At 39.3% G+C, this 20,743-nt stretch overlaps 1 protein-coding gene across 2 annotated transcripts in view; it reads right to left on the reverse strand.

Annotated features, from left to right (window-relative positions):
• Positions 1–20,743, reverse strand: part of LOC134002202 (RNA-binding Raly-like protein) — a 60,720-nt gene that overhangs the window by 23,596 nt on the left and 16,381 nt on the right. Inside the window, exon 1 of one of the 2 annotated variants that reach the window (XM_062441503.1) lies at positions 10,200–10,341. The exons of the other annotated variant lie outside the window; for it this stretch is intronic. Coding sequence (XP_062297487.1) covers positions 10,200–10,236 — 37 coding nt within the window. The 5' untranslated portion in view covers positions 10,237–10,341. Of the gene's footprint in view, positions 1–10,199; positions 10,342–20,743 lie in introns of those variants that run through there. 2 annotated transcript variants of the gene reach the window in all.

Genomic DNA, 20,743 nt, shown 5'->3' on the forward strand with positions numbered 1-20,743 from the left:
TAAGAGGAGAAAATAAAGTCTTGAAGCGGCGGAAAGTTGTAGTAGATCAGAGAAAAAGAGGAAGATTATTTCAGTTGCATGGAGCTTTCTAGAATGACTTGCCACTGACTTTTTTGAAAATTCTGGGCACATAAAAAAGGGATATGTCTGAGTAAATATGAAGATCTACATGGATCCAAAAGGTGTTTCAAATAGGAAGGGCAATTAAAGTAAACACATCTAAAGATGAGCTGAACCAAGTTAAGCTGCCTCCTAGGCAGAATGCAACCAATTAAGCAGTTCTTACAATGGTGAGCTCTATATGGACACCACACAACAAACCTACATAAAGAATTATATACAACATGAAGGGTGTTCTGATAACAATGTCAGCATTAATAATGCTTCCCAATAATAGATAGGAAAACTGAGAATTAAGAATTAATTGAGTGAACTCAGACAACCATGTGTTCTTTTTTATAATAAAAACCAATGTGGTGAGTTCGGGGCCAATCCAAATTCCAACATATTTTAACAAATCAACTACAAGTCTGTTGTAATGAAACCAGATATGGACCAAGTTAAAGAATTCTGTAATGAATTTTCAATTTCTATATAGTTAGATATGTAAATAACAGTGTCATCAGCAACAAGACAATCAGAGGTACGTCATTCATAAAAAAAACTAAAAAAAACAAAACAGGAGTGGTCCCAGTGTGAAATCTTGAGGAACACCATCTTCAACAATTATATAGTCAGACTGTGAACCCTGAAAGGTAACAAACTGATATATATATATCATGAAGATTAAACCAGAGGACGGCATTTTGAATTAAATCAATAGAATAGACCATATCAAGGATGAGGTAGTGATCCACCATATGAAAAGCGTTGGAAAAAATTGTACCTGTGAGTGGGCCTTTTTAGTTTAGAAGAGCCAGGTTGGGGGAAAAGTTACACCTAAATCTGGATTGGATGGATACTATAGTCAATGTTCCAGTTAAGTGACATGATCCAGGAGTAAATAACTAAATAACATCAGTCAACCAGACAAAATGAAGAGGTTGGCAAAACTACAGGATTTTCTACTCACAATACTGTCATGGTGAGGAGAAGGAGAGATCCCATAAAAAGATCTCAGCTTCGTTCAGACAGCAGCATGGTTTTGGCTTTCCCTCCACCATCACTCTCAGAGTACAAGAATACAGAAGGGAGTATTTGATAACAGCAGCACTGAGAATCTTTTTTGACAGCATCAAACTGTTGACGTTACTTTATCAAACTAGCAACTGAAATTGGGATAAATATGGACACAAGCACCCATACATGAATTATTAAAACGTTTCTTGCCATCAACCAAACATTTACTTTCATCTGCCATATTTCTGCGTTCATCATCTCAACTACTTTCCGAGTTGTTGTTCCAACCTGAGGGGGCATCAACATGAATTTTCCCATTCAGTAACTCATTTGCCCGATTATTCTGACACCACATGAATGCCACATGAGACCCGCCAGACTCAATCAAGCTATCGCGGCAGTCTTGTACCAATCAAGATCTGCAGGCTAGGCCCTGGCTGCCAAGCCTTTTATCTTAGCTTCTCTGATGTATTTCAAAGGACTGATAAAGGCCATATTGTAGGTATAGTATATACTGACAGCTTAATTGACAGATTTAATCACAATCAAAATCACCATTCACAGTCAATCCTTACTGTGCTGGACAGGTTTCGATTTTCAAGAAGAAGAAGGGGAAAATAAGCAGTCCTCCGCCATACTGAATCAGACAATTTCATTCACTCCCACACGTTAACTTTGTCCTTCCTTTTTTTTTGTGCCTGCCGTGGCCTCGATGAAGGTTACAGATGCTTTGGTCCCTTCATACTGACACAACCGTTTACCTTTTCCTTTATTAAGCTCGGGGACATTTTCAACACCTGCAGAAAAACAGCTTGTTTACTGACATCTCTCCACAAGAGATTCACAGCAGGCAAATGCCGTGGATGGCTGTTGTTTAATTACAGGGGGGGGGGGGGGGGGGGGGGGGGGGGGGGGGCGACGACTATCTGCATATCAAAGGTGCTGTTCTAGGAACCTTTGAAGATCAGACATCAAACGGGGCTGTTCAGGAGAGCTGTGAATCAAAGTTCAAGGTGAGGTGATGTGGCTCCCTACATTTTTCTGTTTGAATTCAAAATATTGGTTTACACATCGTATTCCTTTGCATCACATTAAGACCCAGTTTTAAAATTCAGTATAATGGTTATTTCATGTCACTGACTCCAACTGGGTGATATGACGACATAAACCATGTTAAATCAGGAATCTTATCCATTAACACTTACTAAATTCATTTTCCAGGAACTGCATATCAATAATGTAATATGATATTGGAAGCACAGTGAAAGGAACATTTACATTGTTTGCACAAAAAAAAAAGGACAAAAAGTTCCAAGCCTTTCAGACATCCAGATATCATAAAAAAAACCTGCACCTTCACAACTTTTGCTTCATTAAATGCATTTTTGGTCCCAAAAAAAAAAAAAAGCTCCACGTTGCAAGTATTGCTTTCATGTTTTGATTACATTTTTATTAATTGATCTAAATGTTTAACCTATAAAATAAGCTATGATATATAAATATAATGTAAAAATGCCTCTGACACGTTCCCAGACCCCTCGGTTACATCAGAATTAAAGTCCAAAACCCAAACATGTTTAATCTACATGAATCTAAAACAGAAAAGCTGCATATCCTAACAATTTAGAAACTGTAACCAGTGAACTTTTTTTTTTGTCTGGTAAATACATAAATATTTAAGCCAAATTAGCCAAATGAGAGAAAATATCCCAACAAGAGTCTTGATATTTAATTAATCTAATTAAACTAAACTAAACAATTATCTGTGGATTTAACTGCACTTTTACATATAGGGCTACAATGAATTCATTACTGATTATAATATCCCAAAGCACAAGTTGACATGTTTAAATTGCTTGTCTTGTCCGACTGTCTAGCAGCAATTTTAGAGGCTCTCGCCACTGCATTTTTTACATGGTTGCAATCATTTTCTGATGATTGACTAATTATTTCAGCTCCATTTCTGTATTGTACGTATTCTACAAACTCATCTTCTCCCCTGGCTACAAAACGATGATCAGTGCCTCAAAAATCACAGCCACTCTTCCATCCCGTCTCTCTATAATACACACCAGAGCTCACTAAACACCCATTTTATTATATATGACTACAGCATCTCAGTGAACATCCCATTACAAAACTGGAGCATTGCTCTTTCTGTAAACACTGAAGTATGACTTTAAGTCTGCTGCCCTGCCTCAGTGCCTCTCTGCGGCTGCATCGACCAAAGTCCAAGGGGATCAGCACATAATCCCCAGCCCCTTCAGGCACCAGCAGAATAGATAAAGGCATGGCATCCATTTGAGATCTCATCCCTCTGTGTGACCTGTAAAACCCAGTGAGCAGTCTCACATGAGTCAACAATGATGCACTTCAAAAAGCGGACGATTCGGGCTGTTGGACGGACGAACACGACCCAACGAGGAAAACGCTGCTGAGCTTAGCGGTGGGGAGTGATGCACCCGTTAGAAAACAAACACCAAGCAGTTAGTCTCAAACACATATGCATTTAGAACAAGTGCTTTCTTCTGATACTCTGTGGTGAGAAACAATCATGACAACCGTTGATAATCAGGTTAAAGCCGACGGACTTTCTTCACTGCTAAAAATAGGCCCTTATTGGCTCTTTGGCGTAGAAACTAGAACAGAAATCTTTGAGTTGTTCTTACATCATGCTGCTTTATAATTCCCACCAGGACATTTATATTTCATTTTAACCAGGAAATAAAGAGAATCACTGAATGAGAGACATTTGACAGGCATATTTCTTCCCTACATGCATGAAAATGTGATGTAATATTGTACTTTCCTTTCAAAACCTGTGTTCCTTACATAGGTGTGTGAGTGCGAGTGTGAATGTGAGAGGAACGCTGTGATAGGAGCAGAGCGAGCGAGTGATATGTTACAAGTTCTCTAATTATTTCAGTGTGCTTGCCATGACACTTGACAGACATTAATTTCACGATTCTGCCGACTGGTACACTACTGTGGTCATACCTGTCAACTGTGCACATTAGATCCAATTAATACGCCTTCCACCGAAGCCTGTTGCTCTAAATATTCTTCTTCAACATAAGAACAAAAAAAATCTGCCATTTTCTGAAATTTCTCCTCCCCAAACGTTATTGCACGCAGGAATGTGGATAATAAGGTGTCATGTGCTTGTGAGTGTCAGTGTTGTCTCTGCTCATACGTGCAGAGACAACACCGACGCTCAACACACGCTTGTACGTATGTGTGCAGATGTCAGTGTGTGTGTCACTGAATGCTCGTCTTTATGTCACACTGATTGGCGAGTCTCCTGGCAACAGTCCGAACAGCCTTAGCTCCCCTACGCCCTGAGCTGCTGGTGGGGAGAGTGATGAGGACTCTGGAGGAGCGACATCTTGTGACATCTCTGTCACATTATTTCATTATCGATAGAAGAGATTCATTAGGTCTTTTCTGACAGATAAAAATCACATTTCCAGTACACACAGGAGTGGGATGTGGATGCTGAACATTGTCAAAAATAAAAGTGTGGAGGCATAGCTGGTGATTCTGCATCTTAGGTGGCAACTAAAGTATCTGGAACAGCTTATACTCTGTAATTGCTTGTGATTTATTCAAGAGAAGTAGAGCAGCCGACTAATAGCTCTACCAAAGATTTTGTTGTGCATGATTTGTATTCCTTCCCATGGACACGCAAACTGAATTTTTTGGCAAAATGGGGCTAAGCTGAAAAGAAGTGTAGTCTGCAAGGCATAAAAAACGCTCTTAGACACACTCACACACACACACACACACACACTCACAAATACAACTACCCTTGACACATGGCTTGAGATACATGGAGGACATCTGACAAAAGATCTAACAGCTTGCCTCTTGTGCCCCCCTCACTCCATCACTCCATCCCTCCCTCCCTCCACAACATAAGAAGCACAGCACACACATACACTCACAAACTAACATCTGCAGCATAGAAAGAAACATTTTATTTGTCATGCGCTGCAGCCCTTCAATCAACACAGAAAGCGCAAGTGAAACAATAACTTAAGCCCAGACGTTTGGAGCAAAAATCTGCAGAGAAAAGGTCTGAAGAGTGATTGTCTGAAGGAGGTTTCTTTCTGTGATTGATTTTGATTAGCGTGTCTCGAGCCTCAAAGTCTCCCTAGCCTGAAGATGAGAAAAAACACAGCAGAACATATAAGATACACACACAAGGGTAAAGAAGACAAATCCCAGTGATGCAGAGGGCTGGAACCCCATTTGATCTCCAAAGATTCCTGAGCTGCAAAATCTTAAATATTTATGGCCTTCCACCAGTGTGTGAAATACCCTGTGACAATTGGGGAGGGGGGTCCCATTGGCATACCTCAGCCACTATCCAAGTATCTATTCAAGAACATGAAAGGTTATGTTTTTAATGGTCCATTTATTTATTTATTTGTTGATGATGATTTGAGGATTTAAAAAAAAAAGGACATGTTCAAGATAAATAAAGGGCTAATTCATATTAGTGAATTAGTCTTTTATTCATACACTAGTTCACATTTATTGGACTTTTTGAATATTCAGAGAGGAGCAGCACTGAGATCAAATGTATTAATTAATTCTCCTTTTTAAATTTAAGAGACAAGTTCTTTAAGTCATGAAGGACATCTTTCATCAAGGCCAACCCGAAGTTGGTCAGGCGCTTCTACAGGCTTTTGTATTCCTGCCTGACGAGTCCTTGCTGGCTGTTTGAAAGTGATGCATCAGTGAAGGGAAATTTCCTGCACTAATCTCGCATTCCTTGATTGATGATAGACTGAGTGCAACATCGAGATGAGAAATTCAAATTATTGCGGCCAGCTACTTCTATGAACGGAATCTTTTACTGCAATTTCAAGTCAGTGTGCAAAGGCAGTGTACACCAGCGAAGTCCTTTTGTGGAGATGCTGATAAGATTTCTACTCAAAAAGTCGTCAAACCTTCATCGTAAAGACTGTAGATTGAGCTGGCATAGGAGCCTTCTTTCAGTTCAACCATGTCAAGGAATCAACATCACTCTCACCCGTTACGTCACAGCATAAATAATGCGCTTTGTCTTTAAAGCTGTAGTTTGTAACTATTATTGTGTTATATTTGCTAAAATTGTCATTATGATCTGACAGTAGAATAAGATTTCTCTTTCTATGGGTCCACCCGGTGGTCGTAAAATGATTTGCAAGAATCCACCGCTCCCGAGTCAAAACAACCAATCAGAGCCCAGACAATGACACTGTACACGCACTGCTGACAGCACCCCTCCCCCACACAGCGCTTGCTCTCACTCGGCAGTGCCCCTCCCCCATGCAGCGTCTGCTTTGCTCTCACTCTGCAGCCCCTCCCCCATGCAGCGTCTGCTTTGCTCCCACTGGGTCAAACAGGTTTCCTCTCTTGTGGGCAGATTCCTATGTGGGGAGGGTCTTAGAAGGCCGGGCTGTAGCAGCAGCAGAGAGGAAGAAGGAGGGACCTGGAGGCTTCACTCGTTCAAATTTTCTGGCCACTTTTTTCTACTACAGACTGCAGCTTTAACTGTGATGCTTAACAGAAGCTCAATCTTTTTAACATCAATAAATTTGCATCACTTCAAGAAAGCCATGCACTCAATTACCTCTGCACAAGCTTTGTCAGGTGTATGGACTTCGCCAACATCCGTGCCATTTAGGACCTGCATCTTCATAAGGTGCATGAGCATTTTGAATGACATTGTTTCCTTTACAGTGGTGTATGTCACCCTGAATGCGATAGCTGTCTTTTCAATTGAGCTGGACTGCATATCCACCACTTGCTTTGGCAGGGTGTCTTCTTGACTTGCCTGGGAAATGTCCAATGCTCTTTGGTGAGCAATACTTAGTTTGTTCTTGTATTTTTTTCCATTGCCGCCGAACATCTGGTGCACAATAATTTCCATTTATACATTGTTCAGCCAAGTGTACTCCTGATTTCTGTTTAGCTTCCCTGCAGACAAAACATCCTCACTTTCTTCTTTTGACACCAAGCCAGGCATATCCACTCTTCCATTTGTTGTTGTGTCCGACCCTATAGCAGGTCACTAATATAGGCATCATAAACCCATCAGCGCTGCTCTCTGGCTTGGGCGGTTCCTGCTGTGGGAGCAGCGGTGGTATGATATCCAAGCTAGCAGCTGAAGCACCAGCATGATCTTCATGAGCTTTCTGTTCACTGCCATTTTTCATTTTCCCTCGCTGTTTCTCAACTTTTTGGCACCTGACACCATTTTGCTAATACTGTGGCTCCTCTTTGGCATTGTGAGCCCTGGCACGAATAACAAAAAGCAATTTTGTACAAGCTTACAAATTTAACAGCCTGTTGAATAGCAGCTTGTGCTGTGTGACAACATGCCACAGTGGACATCCTGTAAATTAAACTGTAATTGCTTTTAAATACAATAAATGCTTTGGGAGAAAATATATTTTTACAGTTTCTAAAGTTACATAAAAATAAACCTTGCTGTGTAGATAAACAAGGATGGGTTTTAAACAGCACATTCATATCAAGACAACAGACATCTTTGCTAATTTATTGATTTTTATGTAATACAGTGTCACTATTTATAAAAGCCTTGACATTTGTACCACATCTATGTAGCATCGTCACAGAACTGAGCTGCTGGTGCCAGGATATAAATATAAATCTCCATAGTCTCAAAGTAACTCTATCCAAACATTACACCTACGCAAACCTCTATACAGTTATGCGTCACTCACTCATCCACTGTTCTAACATTGCTGAATCTGCACTATATGCTCCTGGGAAAAGTGTTTCCCAACCCCAAATTTCAATCATCCCACAACAACAATAAAAAAATAAAGAAATCTTCCATACTCCATTGCTCAAAGCACTCATGCCTCAACCCAACGAGCCTCTAAATCTGCACTTGTGGGAGTTTCCACTCCTGCAGAGGCCTGATGGATTTGCTGTGTACGAGCAGGAGGTGACCAAGGTGCTTAAAGTGATCAGTGTATCAGTACACAATAAAACCTGGGAATCTCTAATAAAACACATCGACATCAACAGATTCACGGCCTGCTCTAGAGATAAATCTAACCTCAAATATAGCACTTCACTACTGCTGCTGTTTCTTAAACACAGAGGCTTGGACCTGTAACCACTGGCAGTCTCTTGCAGTGTTTCTGGCCCAATAGCTGACAGATAATAATTCAGAACAACCTCTTCAACAGGCTCAACTGCTCCACCAATTTGAGCCTACAAGCACAGATTCCTTGGCCACCATCTCCTTCGCTCTTTTGCTTGAGAGCTCTCGGATTTTTTTGCCTGCTCTTGCCGTCTCTTGACACTGAGTGTTCTGTGCACTGCGTCCAAATTTGGGTTTCCTCCCACCTTGTCTTTAAACAATATGTGCATCCAGAAAGTTATGCAGCACAGTCTATTCGTAGCCTCAGCATGGCACAATATATTTTTTGCATTTTGGCTAGAACAGAACAAACCCACCACAAAACAGTACTTTTAAACCTGTATCACACTCAAATGTATAGAAGACAAAAGGGAAGTCACAGTGTGTTAAATGTACTGAGCCAACAGCACATTAGCTAACTGGCAATTAACGATGTGCTTACACACTTTAATTGTTAACAGAGCGATTATCTTTGGATTTGTCTGACTTTTTATATTTAGGAAAGCATAAACAGTTAAGCAGTATTGATCAGTGGCACATTTAGTGTATCTTGACTTTAATTAAGGCTGCAACTAACAACTATTTTCTTTATCGATTATTTTCTCAAATTAATTCATTAGTGGTTCAGAAAATGATGAAAAAAAATCAGATCACTGCTTCCTAAAGCCAAAGGTGACATCTTCAAATGCCTTGTTTTGTCAGTCCAAGACCCAAAAATCAGTTTCCTGGTATAGAAGACAAAAGAAACCATGAGATATTCACACTTGAGAGGCTGGAATCACAGAATTTGAGCCATTTTTTTTTTTTTAAATTACTCAAAAATGATTAATTGATTATGAAAATGGTCAATTACTAATGTCTGCTTGTTATTTACTTTGTCTATAATGTAAATCACAAATGTTCAGCAAACTTACCTACATACCAAAGGAACATATTCAGATCATTTGTTGTGTCTGATGGTCGAAATATATTCAGTTTACTATCACATGAGGTTGAGAAAAGGAGCAAATAATCACAAGTAAGAAGCTTTAAGTAGATATTGGTTAAGATTCTTGCTTGAAAGATGACAAGAGTTGCCAATTAATTTTCTGTCACCTGATCAATTGATCATCTAATCCACTCAGCTGTTACCGTTACCTCACTGGTGGTGCTCAATTTATGACTGACAGCAAAAACCTTTTAGTTTCCTTGTCACCACATGAGTGAAGTAATTTGGCATCATAATGTGTTTACTGTATTAAAAACCTACTGTGTTTGTGTGTGTGTGTGTGTGTGTGTGTGTGTGTGTGTGTGTGTGTGTGTGTGTGTGTGTCAAGCACCAGCAGGACAAATCAGCATAATGAAACTCGAATTTAAATACAAGTATCATAATATGCCTGAATGTTTAGTGCGTACCTGAATGACTGTTTTTCTTTATTTATAACAAACACATCAACAGCCTTGATAAGTCAAAACATTTCATTATATGCTAAATTCAGCAGAATGAATAACAGAGCAGGTGCACACAGATGGCTTTTTGAAACGGATATATCTTGATGCAGAAATGATCAGCCAGCGAGCAGCAGGTAACTTGGCTTCCTTTTTGGTCGGGTAAGGTAACCATTGCAAAGATTGAGAAAAAAAAAAAAAAAAAAGGACAAAAGCTGCAGGCAGCCCGGCAGACGCGATGTGGCTTTTGCCTTTAACTTTGACACAATGAAACAGTGTTTGCATAAAACCACATTTCATCCAAATTAATTCAACTTAAACAGGCCTGCATCCGATTTTTTTTAAGGCGATCCAGATGCGTGTTTGTGGTTTAACATCTGCAACTTGTATCTTCTGCAAACAACACACAGCGACATCAGCATAAAGAAAAGAAAATGTCCTCGGTGTAGGAGGACGTGAAGCCCTTAATGACGCTGTGCAAACTTACATCGATGATTGCGACGCTTCCCCTTGTACATGGTCATTGTGTAGGGGTCCAGCTTTGCGCTCTTTCAGATCCTCTTTCAGGTGCTAGAGACACGGGGCGTCAGGACTTCGGCTCGCTGCGATACTTTCTGACTGGAAATAAATTAGCCCTTCAGACGGAGAATTGGAGGCACTTCTTGAGCGAGGATCATACCATGCTCAGAGACGGGAGAGGGGGGGCCGGGCTAAAGCGGAGTGCCAGCTCGTACACAAATCCAGGAAATTATAAGACAAACATTGGAAAACAAATAGTCATGACCTCTAGAGAACCGATGTGATTTAAAAACTCATCTTATCTGCATCTTAATGTCATTATTGGGAAAAACGCATTGCTTGAATCCACTGAAGGTGACAGGAATGTGTAGTCTCAGTTTAACTTCTTTGTTATTCTGACTTTAGTTTTTATTAATTAAACAGTCAAACTTTTCTGAACTGATTATCTGATATAAAGATTTAATTTCTTATTTTATCATGTTTTTCCCCTCTTTCCTGTGTTTTCATAAGGTACATTAATATCTATATTGATCAAGTCTATTGAAAAAGAGAAGTCATGACTTTGAAATGGAAAATGATGAATCGTCCCTTAATAAAAGAATGCATACTAAATTTAAAAAAGAGACAAATACCTCACTAATCAATCATAGACTGATGCGCTATAACAGTTACAATTCAGTGATTGATTAGTTTTAATAAAAAGTGTCATTATTAACATCAGAAATTGAAGATGAATGTGATTTAATTGATGATAAACTAAGGTACTATGGAAATACCTAACTTTACAGTGTACACAAGTGAGAGTTTTAGTAAATGTTCTCCTCAAAACACCACAAACTGTAGGTTTATCTGTGCTTTAACATACCTGTAAATGTTAAGGATCAGGTTTCAGCCAGGTTGTTCACTTTACATCATTCTACATAAGCAGCTCTTACATCAACCAATAGCCGCCAAGACCTTTACTTGAAATCACAAATGTCAACCTGATGGTGGGACCAGAGGGAAAGCCAGAGGATGATCAAAGTAATAAAGACTCATCCTCTGGGGACAGTGAATATCTGTATAAAATGCCATGACAATCTGTCCAATAATTGTTGAGATATTTCCTTCTGCATTGTCTAAAAATACAATACATTAGTCAGAATTTTGTCCTCCAAGTGTTTTTCTTTCTACTTACTATTCTTCAAAAATGCTTCAAATTTATTCTGACTTTCTACTGAGAATAATATGATTCACTGTATGCTTCAAGGGAAGTCTTTTTTTTAAATTACAATGCATTTTACACACAATTTAACGTGTAATCTGCTCATGCAATTTGAAAACGAATTTTACAACTGGCAATTCAATATAAAGAATAGCAATGCAGTCCTCCGTCGACACTCTTGTGTGCTGAGATGTAAATGTGATAGATTTCGGCACAATGAATTGCTAATGCCAAAATGCATTGCCATTTAAATAAGGAGCCCAAAAACCGATGGCAATATGAAACACAATTGATTGAGCTTTCACTCTAAGTTTAAATCAAAGTAATTGAATTGAGGAGTTTGTAAGCAAGTTGCTTAATATTTTATCCCAATCCAACCTTTAAAAGACAGGGGTTAAACCCTGAAATCCAGCACTGTTTTTGACCTTCGAGGTGACACAGATCCTGCCTATAAACAAAGCACTGATTGACCTTTTCTGTATGTAAAGCAAGACGGCAGCATCATCTAGCAGCTAATCACTCTGCTGTTATATTCATCCATGGTCTGATTATTATCTTATTCCACATGTGTACAGAGGGTCATTAAAAAATAAAAAAATAAATCCCTCCACAACCTCTGGGCACACTTGAGAAAAGGTGGATCTCATCTTACTTGCAAAGGGGATTGTGTTGCTAAGGAGACAGGGATAAGGAAGCAGCCTGGATCTTTATTTTGTGCGATTCATTCCACTATATTACATTATTGTTGTGTGGGTTGAATATCAACGCTTTTTATTTGGGCCAAGATAAATTGCACAGTAGAAACAAACAACTCTGAAGCCAACTGCATGGAAGTAGCAGGAATTCAATCAATATTGCTCTGCTCTGAAACCGCTGCTACTCTCACATGCTCCAGAATGACAAATTGTCTTTTTGTTAGCTTTTCACTTTGATGGATTTCATCTTTTTTTTTTTTATAGTGAATTTGGTGAAATCGAATGAATCAATACAGCAGATATAATTTCTGGTTCATACACTGAGCTATACTGTAGGTCAAAACCATTTACAGTAAAAATGGCCTTTTAGTCCTAGGAAAAGGAGAACAACAAGAAGGTATGAAAATATTACAAAGATCAGCAGCCAACAATGGAGACAAAAAAATCTACCTTGTATTTTGAAGTAAAGCAGAGACATCTGCTGTCCATGATGGAATAATACAGCAAACAAACTCAACATTTAGAAGAGGATGCATGCAATCAAAATGACAAAGTGAGGACATTTGAATCCATCATAATTAATAATGCCTCTCTTGATGTGCTTCGTTCTGTGACTTATTGCATTCAAAATGAGATTTTTTTAAAGGCCTGCTGTTTTTAATACTCTCACCTGCCTCAAGGCCCTTTTTTTAAATGAGCATCAGAATAAATCTCCGAGCAAAGCAAAGCTCCTCGTTTGAAATTTTTTTACATTTTCATTTCAAGAAACATATTATAATTAAATGCTCCTTTGTGAAGCTGGTTTTAGTCGTCTTGTGCCAGAGCTTCTTTTTATTCTTCTCAGAGTGGTTTCAAGCTGGATGTGAAACTTCAATTGCTGTAAACAAGTTGGAGAAAAACTGCACCACCTAAAGTTGACAGTACAATCTAAGCACAAGGTCCATTTAGTAGCAGTTTTGAGGTTTTAGTCATGCCACATTTTTTCCCCAATCATTTAAAGGACTCGTTCATGTTGGCTTCAAAGATCTTCCACAAAATAAATAAACCTTGTGGTGAAATTGATTTATCAACCGTTTCAAAATGTTCTTTCAATCTCGGCAATAGCTGTAGTTTTTCCCTCACAGCCCCGAAAACCCCAAGGTCACTGCAGTTCGGCTAAAAATATTCAATGTCTCAATCTTGAACTCCTCAGGGGGCGCTGATGCTTCCAGAGAGATGGGCTCGAACTAATTTTAATGATCTCCATCATGAATTGTCATATAGTTTAAATCCCATATGTTTTATGTGAGAAAGAGTAAAAAAACTTTCCGATACACATTATCCCACAGGACCACCCTACTGTCAAATTTACACTGTGACTACCCATCACTGCTGAGGACTGAGGAGCAGTTATTTCCCCTGCTGTACTGCATAACAGGCTTGTTAGATCCAGTAAAAGTAATTTCATGTATTTTCTTAATATGAGGGTAAGATTGATGTGAAATTACACAACTGGAGCGATGTTAACTTGGATGTGGTGTTTGCCTTAAGGAAGAAGAATATACCCCGAGTTTGTAGTAACCTCATACAGTCTTTAAAGCACTAAACACATCATTACTCTTTATTTTTAAAGAGATGAAGATCTTCCAAGAAGATGTGCATGCATCAATCTAATCCAAAGCGTTTTGCATTCTCAGACAATCTCTGCTGACATTTGAAACACACTCCCTTTTAACAAATGACCCTCATTTATAGCTGAGATGGAGGGATACACTGGATGACCGGGAAGATTTTCTACATGATGGATATAAATCTGCTCAAGCCATCACATCTCATTGGCCTATGACTTACAGCCTCTCTCAGCTCATTAGAGAGGCACTGCTTTTGGCACTGAGTAATTGCGAACATATCTAGTGTGTCAACTGCCGCAACTGCTTAGCAGTCTGTGACAGCAAATCGTCTCTCTTTGCCGTGCTTACCAAGCCTCGACGACTCATCTGTTTGGATTAAGTCCAACTCAGCAGGCCAGTGTCAACCTTAAGGAATAAAAAAAACCCACAATCTGCCTCAGGCTCCAAGGTTTTTTTTCTCCCTATGGAGCTGCACACTGTTCATTTAAATTCTTTGCATTGGCAAATAAACAAAAACTCACGTGATCATAAATCGGTGCCACTTTATTGCCTTGTTCTTGCACATTTCATAATTTCCTCACTCTCCTTCTTTGAGTTTACACATGCATCTTAGATTAATCGAGGCAATTGCTCAAAGGGGTCACTGTGCTCAAAGGGGAATTCATACAGGGAGGAAGAACAACAAACTGCTGTGAGCAAAGGAAAAATACTTAAAAACTAAAGAGTTTCAAAAGGATCCTTCACACACACACACACACACACACACACACACACACACACACACACACACACACACACACACACACACACACACACACACACACACACACACACACACACACACACACACACATACACACACACACACACACACACACACACAGAGAGAGAACTCAGTCACTGTAAGAAGACTACAGGAAACATTTCAACAGGTTTTCAACAAAAGCACCCCTCTGAGTCAAGTGTGGATTTCAACTCAAACCTTGGAAGGAAAATTGCACACTCTAGTGGAGAGAAAACAGCATGACAACAATGGCCGCTTCCAACTGAGAGATTTAAAGGAAACAAGAACCTCAACACTAAAAATATGAATTCTTCACATATGTTATTTCTTTATTGCAACGCTTATAGCTAGTTTCTTCATGAGATGAATATCAGAGGGACAGACTGTAGTGATGATATCATGCAGACAATTCCAAGATAAACTCTGTACACAGTGAATAATTAAATCCAATAATAGCAGCCCTGGTGATTTTTATATGCTTGGGTGCATTTTCATATTCAGCTGATTAAACTCTACAGTCAAATAAACCTCCTGCAGATTCTGTATCTTCAAGCAATCAATGTGACTGAGCCAACTCTGTACATACGTCACCTTATATGCCACCAAGATTTTTGTCTTGGTTTGTACATAACACACAGCTTTATTTTTAAATTCCCTGGCTTCAAATCTTGCATTTACATGAAAAAATGTGTTCATTCCTTTGTTCATTTTCCCTTTCTGCTTATTCAGGGTTATTTGAGGTTGGAGCTTATCCCAGTATGTCTTGAGCCAAAGGCAGGGACCACCAATCTGTCCTTGTCCTTTACAAAACCAAAATACAGACAGAAAAGGAGAAAAAAAACACCTTTTCATACACGTTCAGACTCTTTCAGTTCACCTAAAAACTGAAGTGCATGAAGGAAACATAAAGGGAACAGAAGAATTGAATATTTCTGACCAAGGCCAACACTGAAAGCCAGGAGCTTTTTTTGAGGCACCAGCGCCAAAATGTGTTTCAGTGGCCCCCTGTCGCCAGATCAATATTTCAAAAATACAACACAAACTGTCCCATGAATACAATGTATTATTACATGTCTGTTCTGGTGATCATACAGTATGTACTGACATTTTGTTGTAAATCAGATTTTAATCTTTTTTGTCTACACTGAAATAGCTAGTGGGAATCTTTTCTTTTTGTTCTTGTGGACAAAAACTCCAGTTAATGATGCAAAATAAATCCTTGTCCAGGCAGAGGAACTTGATGATCCACAGCAAGTTAACAAATAAGAAAATACACACGCACACACACATGCACACACACACACACACACACACACACACACACACACACACACACACACACACACACACACACACACACACACACACACACACACACACACACACACACACACACACACACACACACACACACACACACACACACACACACTCTATTTTAATTGTGTTTTTCAGGGAGGGATTATTTACTAAAGCCTGGGAAGAAAACACTGTTCTCATCCATCCCCTAATACACTATGTACCTTCATTTAATCAGATTATTGTATTCTTGCAGTACACAAGATTTACATGTACCCAACCCACATCCTCCCAAGACTTTATTTGTGTTGTTTTTAAGATCTAATCGACAATATCACTCCCTCCTACTTCCTTCGTTTGCCTTATTTAACCTCCCTCCTCCTTGTCTCACTCACTCATTCATTCACTCAGTTTTTTCTCTCTTTCTGCTTCCTGCTCTCTCTCCATCTGTCAGGGTCAGCAGAGTGCAAAGAATCACATTAAGAAATATTCAAATGTTGAACTATCCGCAATTGCTATTCACACAGGCATTAAAGGCTGCCAAATCTAATTCAGCTCAGACGCTATCAGTGCCACGGCTGTTCACCCGCAGTCGGCAGAGATAATATAAACCACACAGGGCGGCATGGGTTAGAAAAACCCAATACACAGACAATAATGTCTCCTGGATGTAATGGAGCCACAATAGCCGAGCTATTTCCCACTGGAATGATTTCAACCAAAAGGGGGAGTAAAAAGGGAAAAGCAATTCTGATGGATTTCACTTCATTAATTCGACCTTCTGCATGTGAGATTAACTATTTATTTGCCATGAGTTGGAAAAAGTGACACTCCCAAAGAAAAGAGTGATTCATACCCAAAAGATGATGAATGGCAGATTGAAAGCTATGGCTTGAAATGTAGATAAAGTACTTGTTTGAAATAATGATCTGACTGATAGAAATGAACATGTGTCACATACTGTAAGAGATGTTTTACATTTTAAATTGTAAATAACAGTTCAGGTACATAAATGAGATCACCTTGGCTTGAGCATCTTGGCTGCATGAAAAAAGTCAAATCCAAAGGAGGAAACAGCAGCAAACACCACAGCCTTTTGGATTTCTGAAGACTCTTTGAGGCCAGAAACTTTACGTTTAAATTGCAATTACATATAAAATGTAATTGAACAAGAATGCCACACAAAAATAAACTTAAAACTTTTTTTCCTTTACATACAGCAATTTACAGATGATATTCTCAGATAACTCCTTTCTCCTGTAGGTGTCAGTGTTGTGCAAAATATTTCCCAAAGGTGTCCCCTTTGTCATAGATCATCATAAAATGCAAGTGCTTCAACACCTGGCTAGCTCTGTATTTGAGATGAAAATCAGCTGTGCTTGGTCTGTTGAGCAGCTTTAAGAATAGAAATTGAAAACAGAGCAAAACAGTTCTGCTGGTGATTCAGCCTGAGGAAAAACAAACAAACAAATACTACAAATAACTCACAGAACTATGCATAGTTTTGGTCAAAACATTTGAAAAATCATTCATGCTGAACTGTGAGGAGCTCTGAAAATGTGTAATAGCAGTTTCTACACAGTGCACACTTCTATACTTGTGAGGACACTCACTGACAAACCACACTTCGTGGAACTTAACCTTTAGCTTAAATCTTAAACCACATCTTAACCCTCAAACTGCTTTTCACATATTAAATATCCACTCTCTCAGTGTGACTCAGACTGGTCCTCACAAAGATACATCTGTGTCAGAGCACACACACACACACACACACACACACACACACACACACACACACACAAAGTGAGGCCTGAGTGCAGCACCTCATTTAAAGTAACACATTGTGTGAAAGAACTGATGGAGAGCTGGTTAACCTAAGCGAACATCTTACACAGGAACATTTACCGAAGCTCGATCGAGAACAGAGTTACTGTTACAACTGAAAACACGGTACAGTGTAACTCAATTTTGTTGGTTACATCCGGACAAGAGTATTTAAACCCTTACCAAACCCTTAACCCTACTACTTGTCCAAATAAGGTTAGTCTTGACTCATCTGTGCCTCTCTTGGGTATTGGACAGGCCGCAATGCTGACTGAAGTTAAGTGAAGTCACGTAGCCCGTACAAAGGTCACATGCAATCCATTCTGAGAGGAGATGAGTGTGACCGTCTGCACAAAGCACAGCATATCTCCACCTGACCTTGGTTACCGTAGGACACAGCCTGTCTTATCGAGACAGCTGCTTATCCCAGCCAACCTCAGTAGGCAGACAGATGAACTGCGGAGAGACGGGTCATGACCTACTGCTCCCAGGATAGAGGATGACCAGAGAATGACCCGGTGAACACAAATAACTCCCCCAAACTTTGTGCTGTAATAATAATAATTGATAATACACTTTCCTAAAAGTTAATGTGGACTTACTTTGGTACAGTACAAAGGAGTTCTTACCATGTAAGAAAAAAGCCTAAACTATGGAAGCAGTTGGGGTTTATCATCTTGCTCAAGGCCAATTTGACACGTGGATGGAGGGAGTTGGGGAATTTAGCCATCAACCCTGCGACTACACATGCAATACTTCATTAACCGCCTTGATGTAATTGATAATAATATACATGTATAGCAATATTATTCTTCCAAAAGTTGGCATTTACACCTCTTTGGCTTCACACCTTCAATTTTGATGTGTGTGAAATCCAATTGGACCAAAATTCAGTCTTCACCCATAAGCACATTATAGGATAGATTAGCAGTTTTTCCAATAGTCAGGTGTCCAAATGAACACTGACACGCTTTTTCTTGCTGTAAACACTCCTATTAAGAGTTCCCTTCACAATGTACTTTTAATAGTGTTAGGGGACACAATCCACAGTCTTCCTTCTGTGCAAAAATATATTTAAACTCTTACCAAGCACCCCTATTTTTGTGCACAAGCCCCCAAAATAATGTATGCAAAATGAAAAATGTTACTGCTCATAACTGTGGTCTCATTTCAGAGGCAACTCTTTAAATTCCAATACCAAAAAGTTTGAATGAGTATAAGTAACAGAGGCTCAAGGATCGCATGAGTGGATCAGTGTTATTTAATTGGGTAAAAGTTTATTTGAAGGTAATATGAGGTTTTAAAATTGACCAAATTTGTCAAATCATGTAGATATCTTTCAAAATTAAAGACATTTTGTCTCAACAGGAAAATACTGTGGAAGGAGAGAGAATATCTTCAGATTAATTTTTGAATAAATGTTTGCTTAAATGTATTTTGCATATTTGAAATGGATCTTCTACTGGTTAGCATTGAATTGAATGAATACAGAGAGTAAGACCTGTTTCAGTGATCATATGGGCACCTGACTGTTGTTTCAAGACCGACTAGAAAAATTGTCAGCCAATCTTTTAACTGTACTGTGCGCCCCCTTTTCCTTTAAACAGCTGACAAAAGGACGATAAGTACCTACTATAAGTTAGAAATTAATTCACCTAGTAAAGTAGCATTTTAGGAGGACAAGCTAAACAATTTGAGGGGCACAATGTTGCAATGTGAGCCACAATTGCAAGCTAACCCATACTGGTGTCAGCCAACAAGTGGTAATGACTGCTGAGAGCCACAGTGTGGTGCTCAGTGACCACCGAGGGAGAAAGTTCCTCTTTAGACACATACTCCTCATTTCATGATCTCCATTTACTCCAGACATGAGGACACGAGATTGACACTGTATTGACCCGTCATTTCAAACCAAATGAACACTTGATGAATTTCCCCTTTTGTTATAACAAGTGCTCGTCTTGGTCGGGGCTCAAATTTCATCTGACAGAACGGCTCCCGCAACTCAAAGTAATGAAGGCAGCCCATCTTCCCCTGTTAGATGAGCTGCATAAATACAGACACAGCTCATTAATAATTCTGTCACACAGGTAGGCTACGGAGAAAACAGTGACACACTTTTCAACTCAAGCACGCAAAGTCCCAGAACTCATCAGCTGCAGAGGCCCACTTCGGTGTGTTGACACACTCTGTGTTTTAAGGCTTTGGTACTGATATTGCATTATGTAACATTACACTAGTACACATCTTTTATGAATGCAATATATGAGTACAAATTCTCCTCATATTAACTGCGCCTCCTTTTGTATAATCATTTAATTTGCAACTAGTTTACCACTTGTACTTCTCCACCAAGGCTACAGCCTAATAAGGATGCTGTTAAGGTCAAGAATGCAATTTGAACTAGCAGTTATCTATTGAAGACAACCCCTCCCTTCCTGTATAAAGCTTGGATTTGTCAATTTCTCCTTGGAGACACAGAGCAGCCAGCTGTGTGTTATACTTCCTCCCCCTTGACAGCCACAATTGATGTTTTCTCACTGTACCTTTTTTCTTCTCTTTGTCCCTTCTACTCAAAGCAAGTTTCATCAAGCAAGCAGGTAGTTTGGTGTCTTGATCAAATCTACACTCAATATGCAAAATATATGGGACACTCATTTCTATTTTTCTTTTAAAAAGGTCAATTCAGGTAGATATCATTATCCCTCACTGATTTCCCTAATTAAATCTGTACCAGTCACAAAGGAGTAGACAGAGATAAAGGACAGGGAGCTGAATTTTAAGAGAAGCTTTGAGATAAGTAGATTGTGAAAAAGGGGGTGTGTAAAAATATCAAGATGAGGCACCAGATGTTTTGGTTAATTAGTGTGTAGTCAATTAGACGTGTTTTCGTGTCAGGAACAAATTTGTGCCCTCTCAGTTAAGTTAGTAAGTAACTTTATTTTCAAAGCACCTTTCAAAAGCAGAGACATCACTAAGCGCTTCACAGAAGAAATCTTTCTGCTTCCCCCCACTCCCCAAAATAGCACAGGCTTGAGGTCTAAGAAGGCCAAGTGGCTAGTTTTGTCATGCACCACTGCTCTAAACAGAGCT

The sequence above is a fragment of the Scomber scombrus genome, chromosome 20 (assembly GCF_963691925.1).
Source record: "Scomber scombrus chromosome 20, fScoSco1.1, whole genome shotgun sequence".
Classification (NCBI taxonomy): Eukaryota; Metazoa; Chordata; class Actinopteri; order Scombriformes; family Scombridae; genus Scomber; species Scomber scombrus.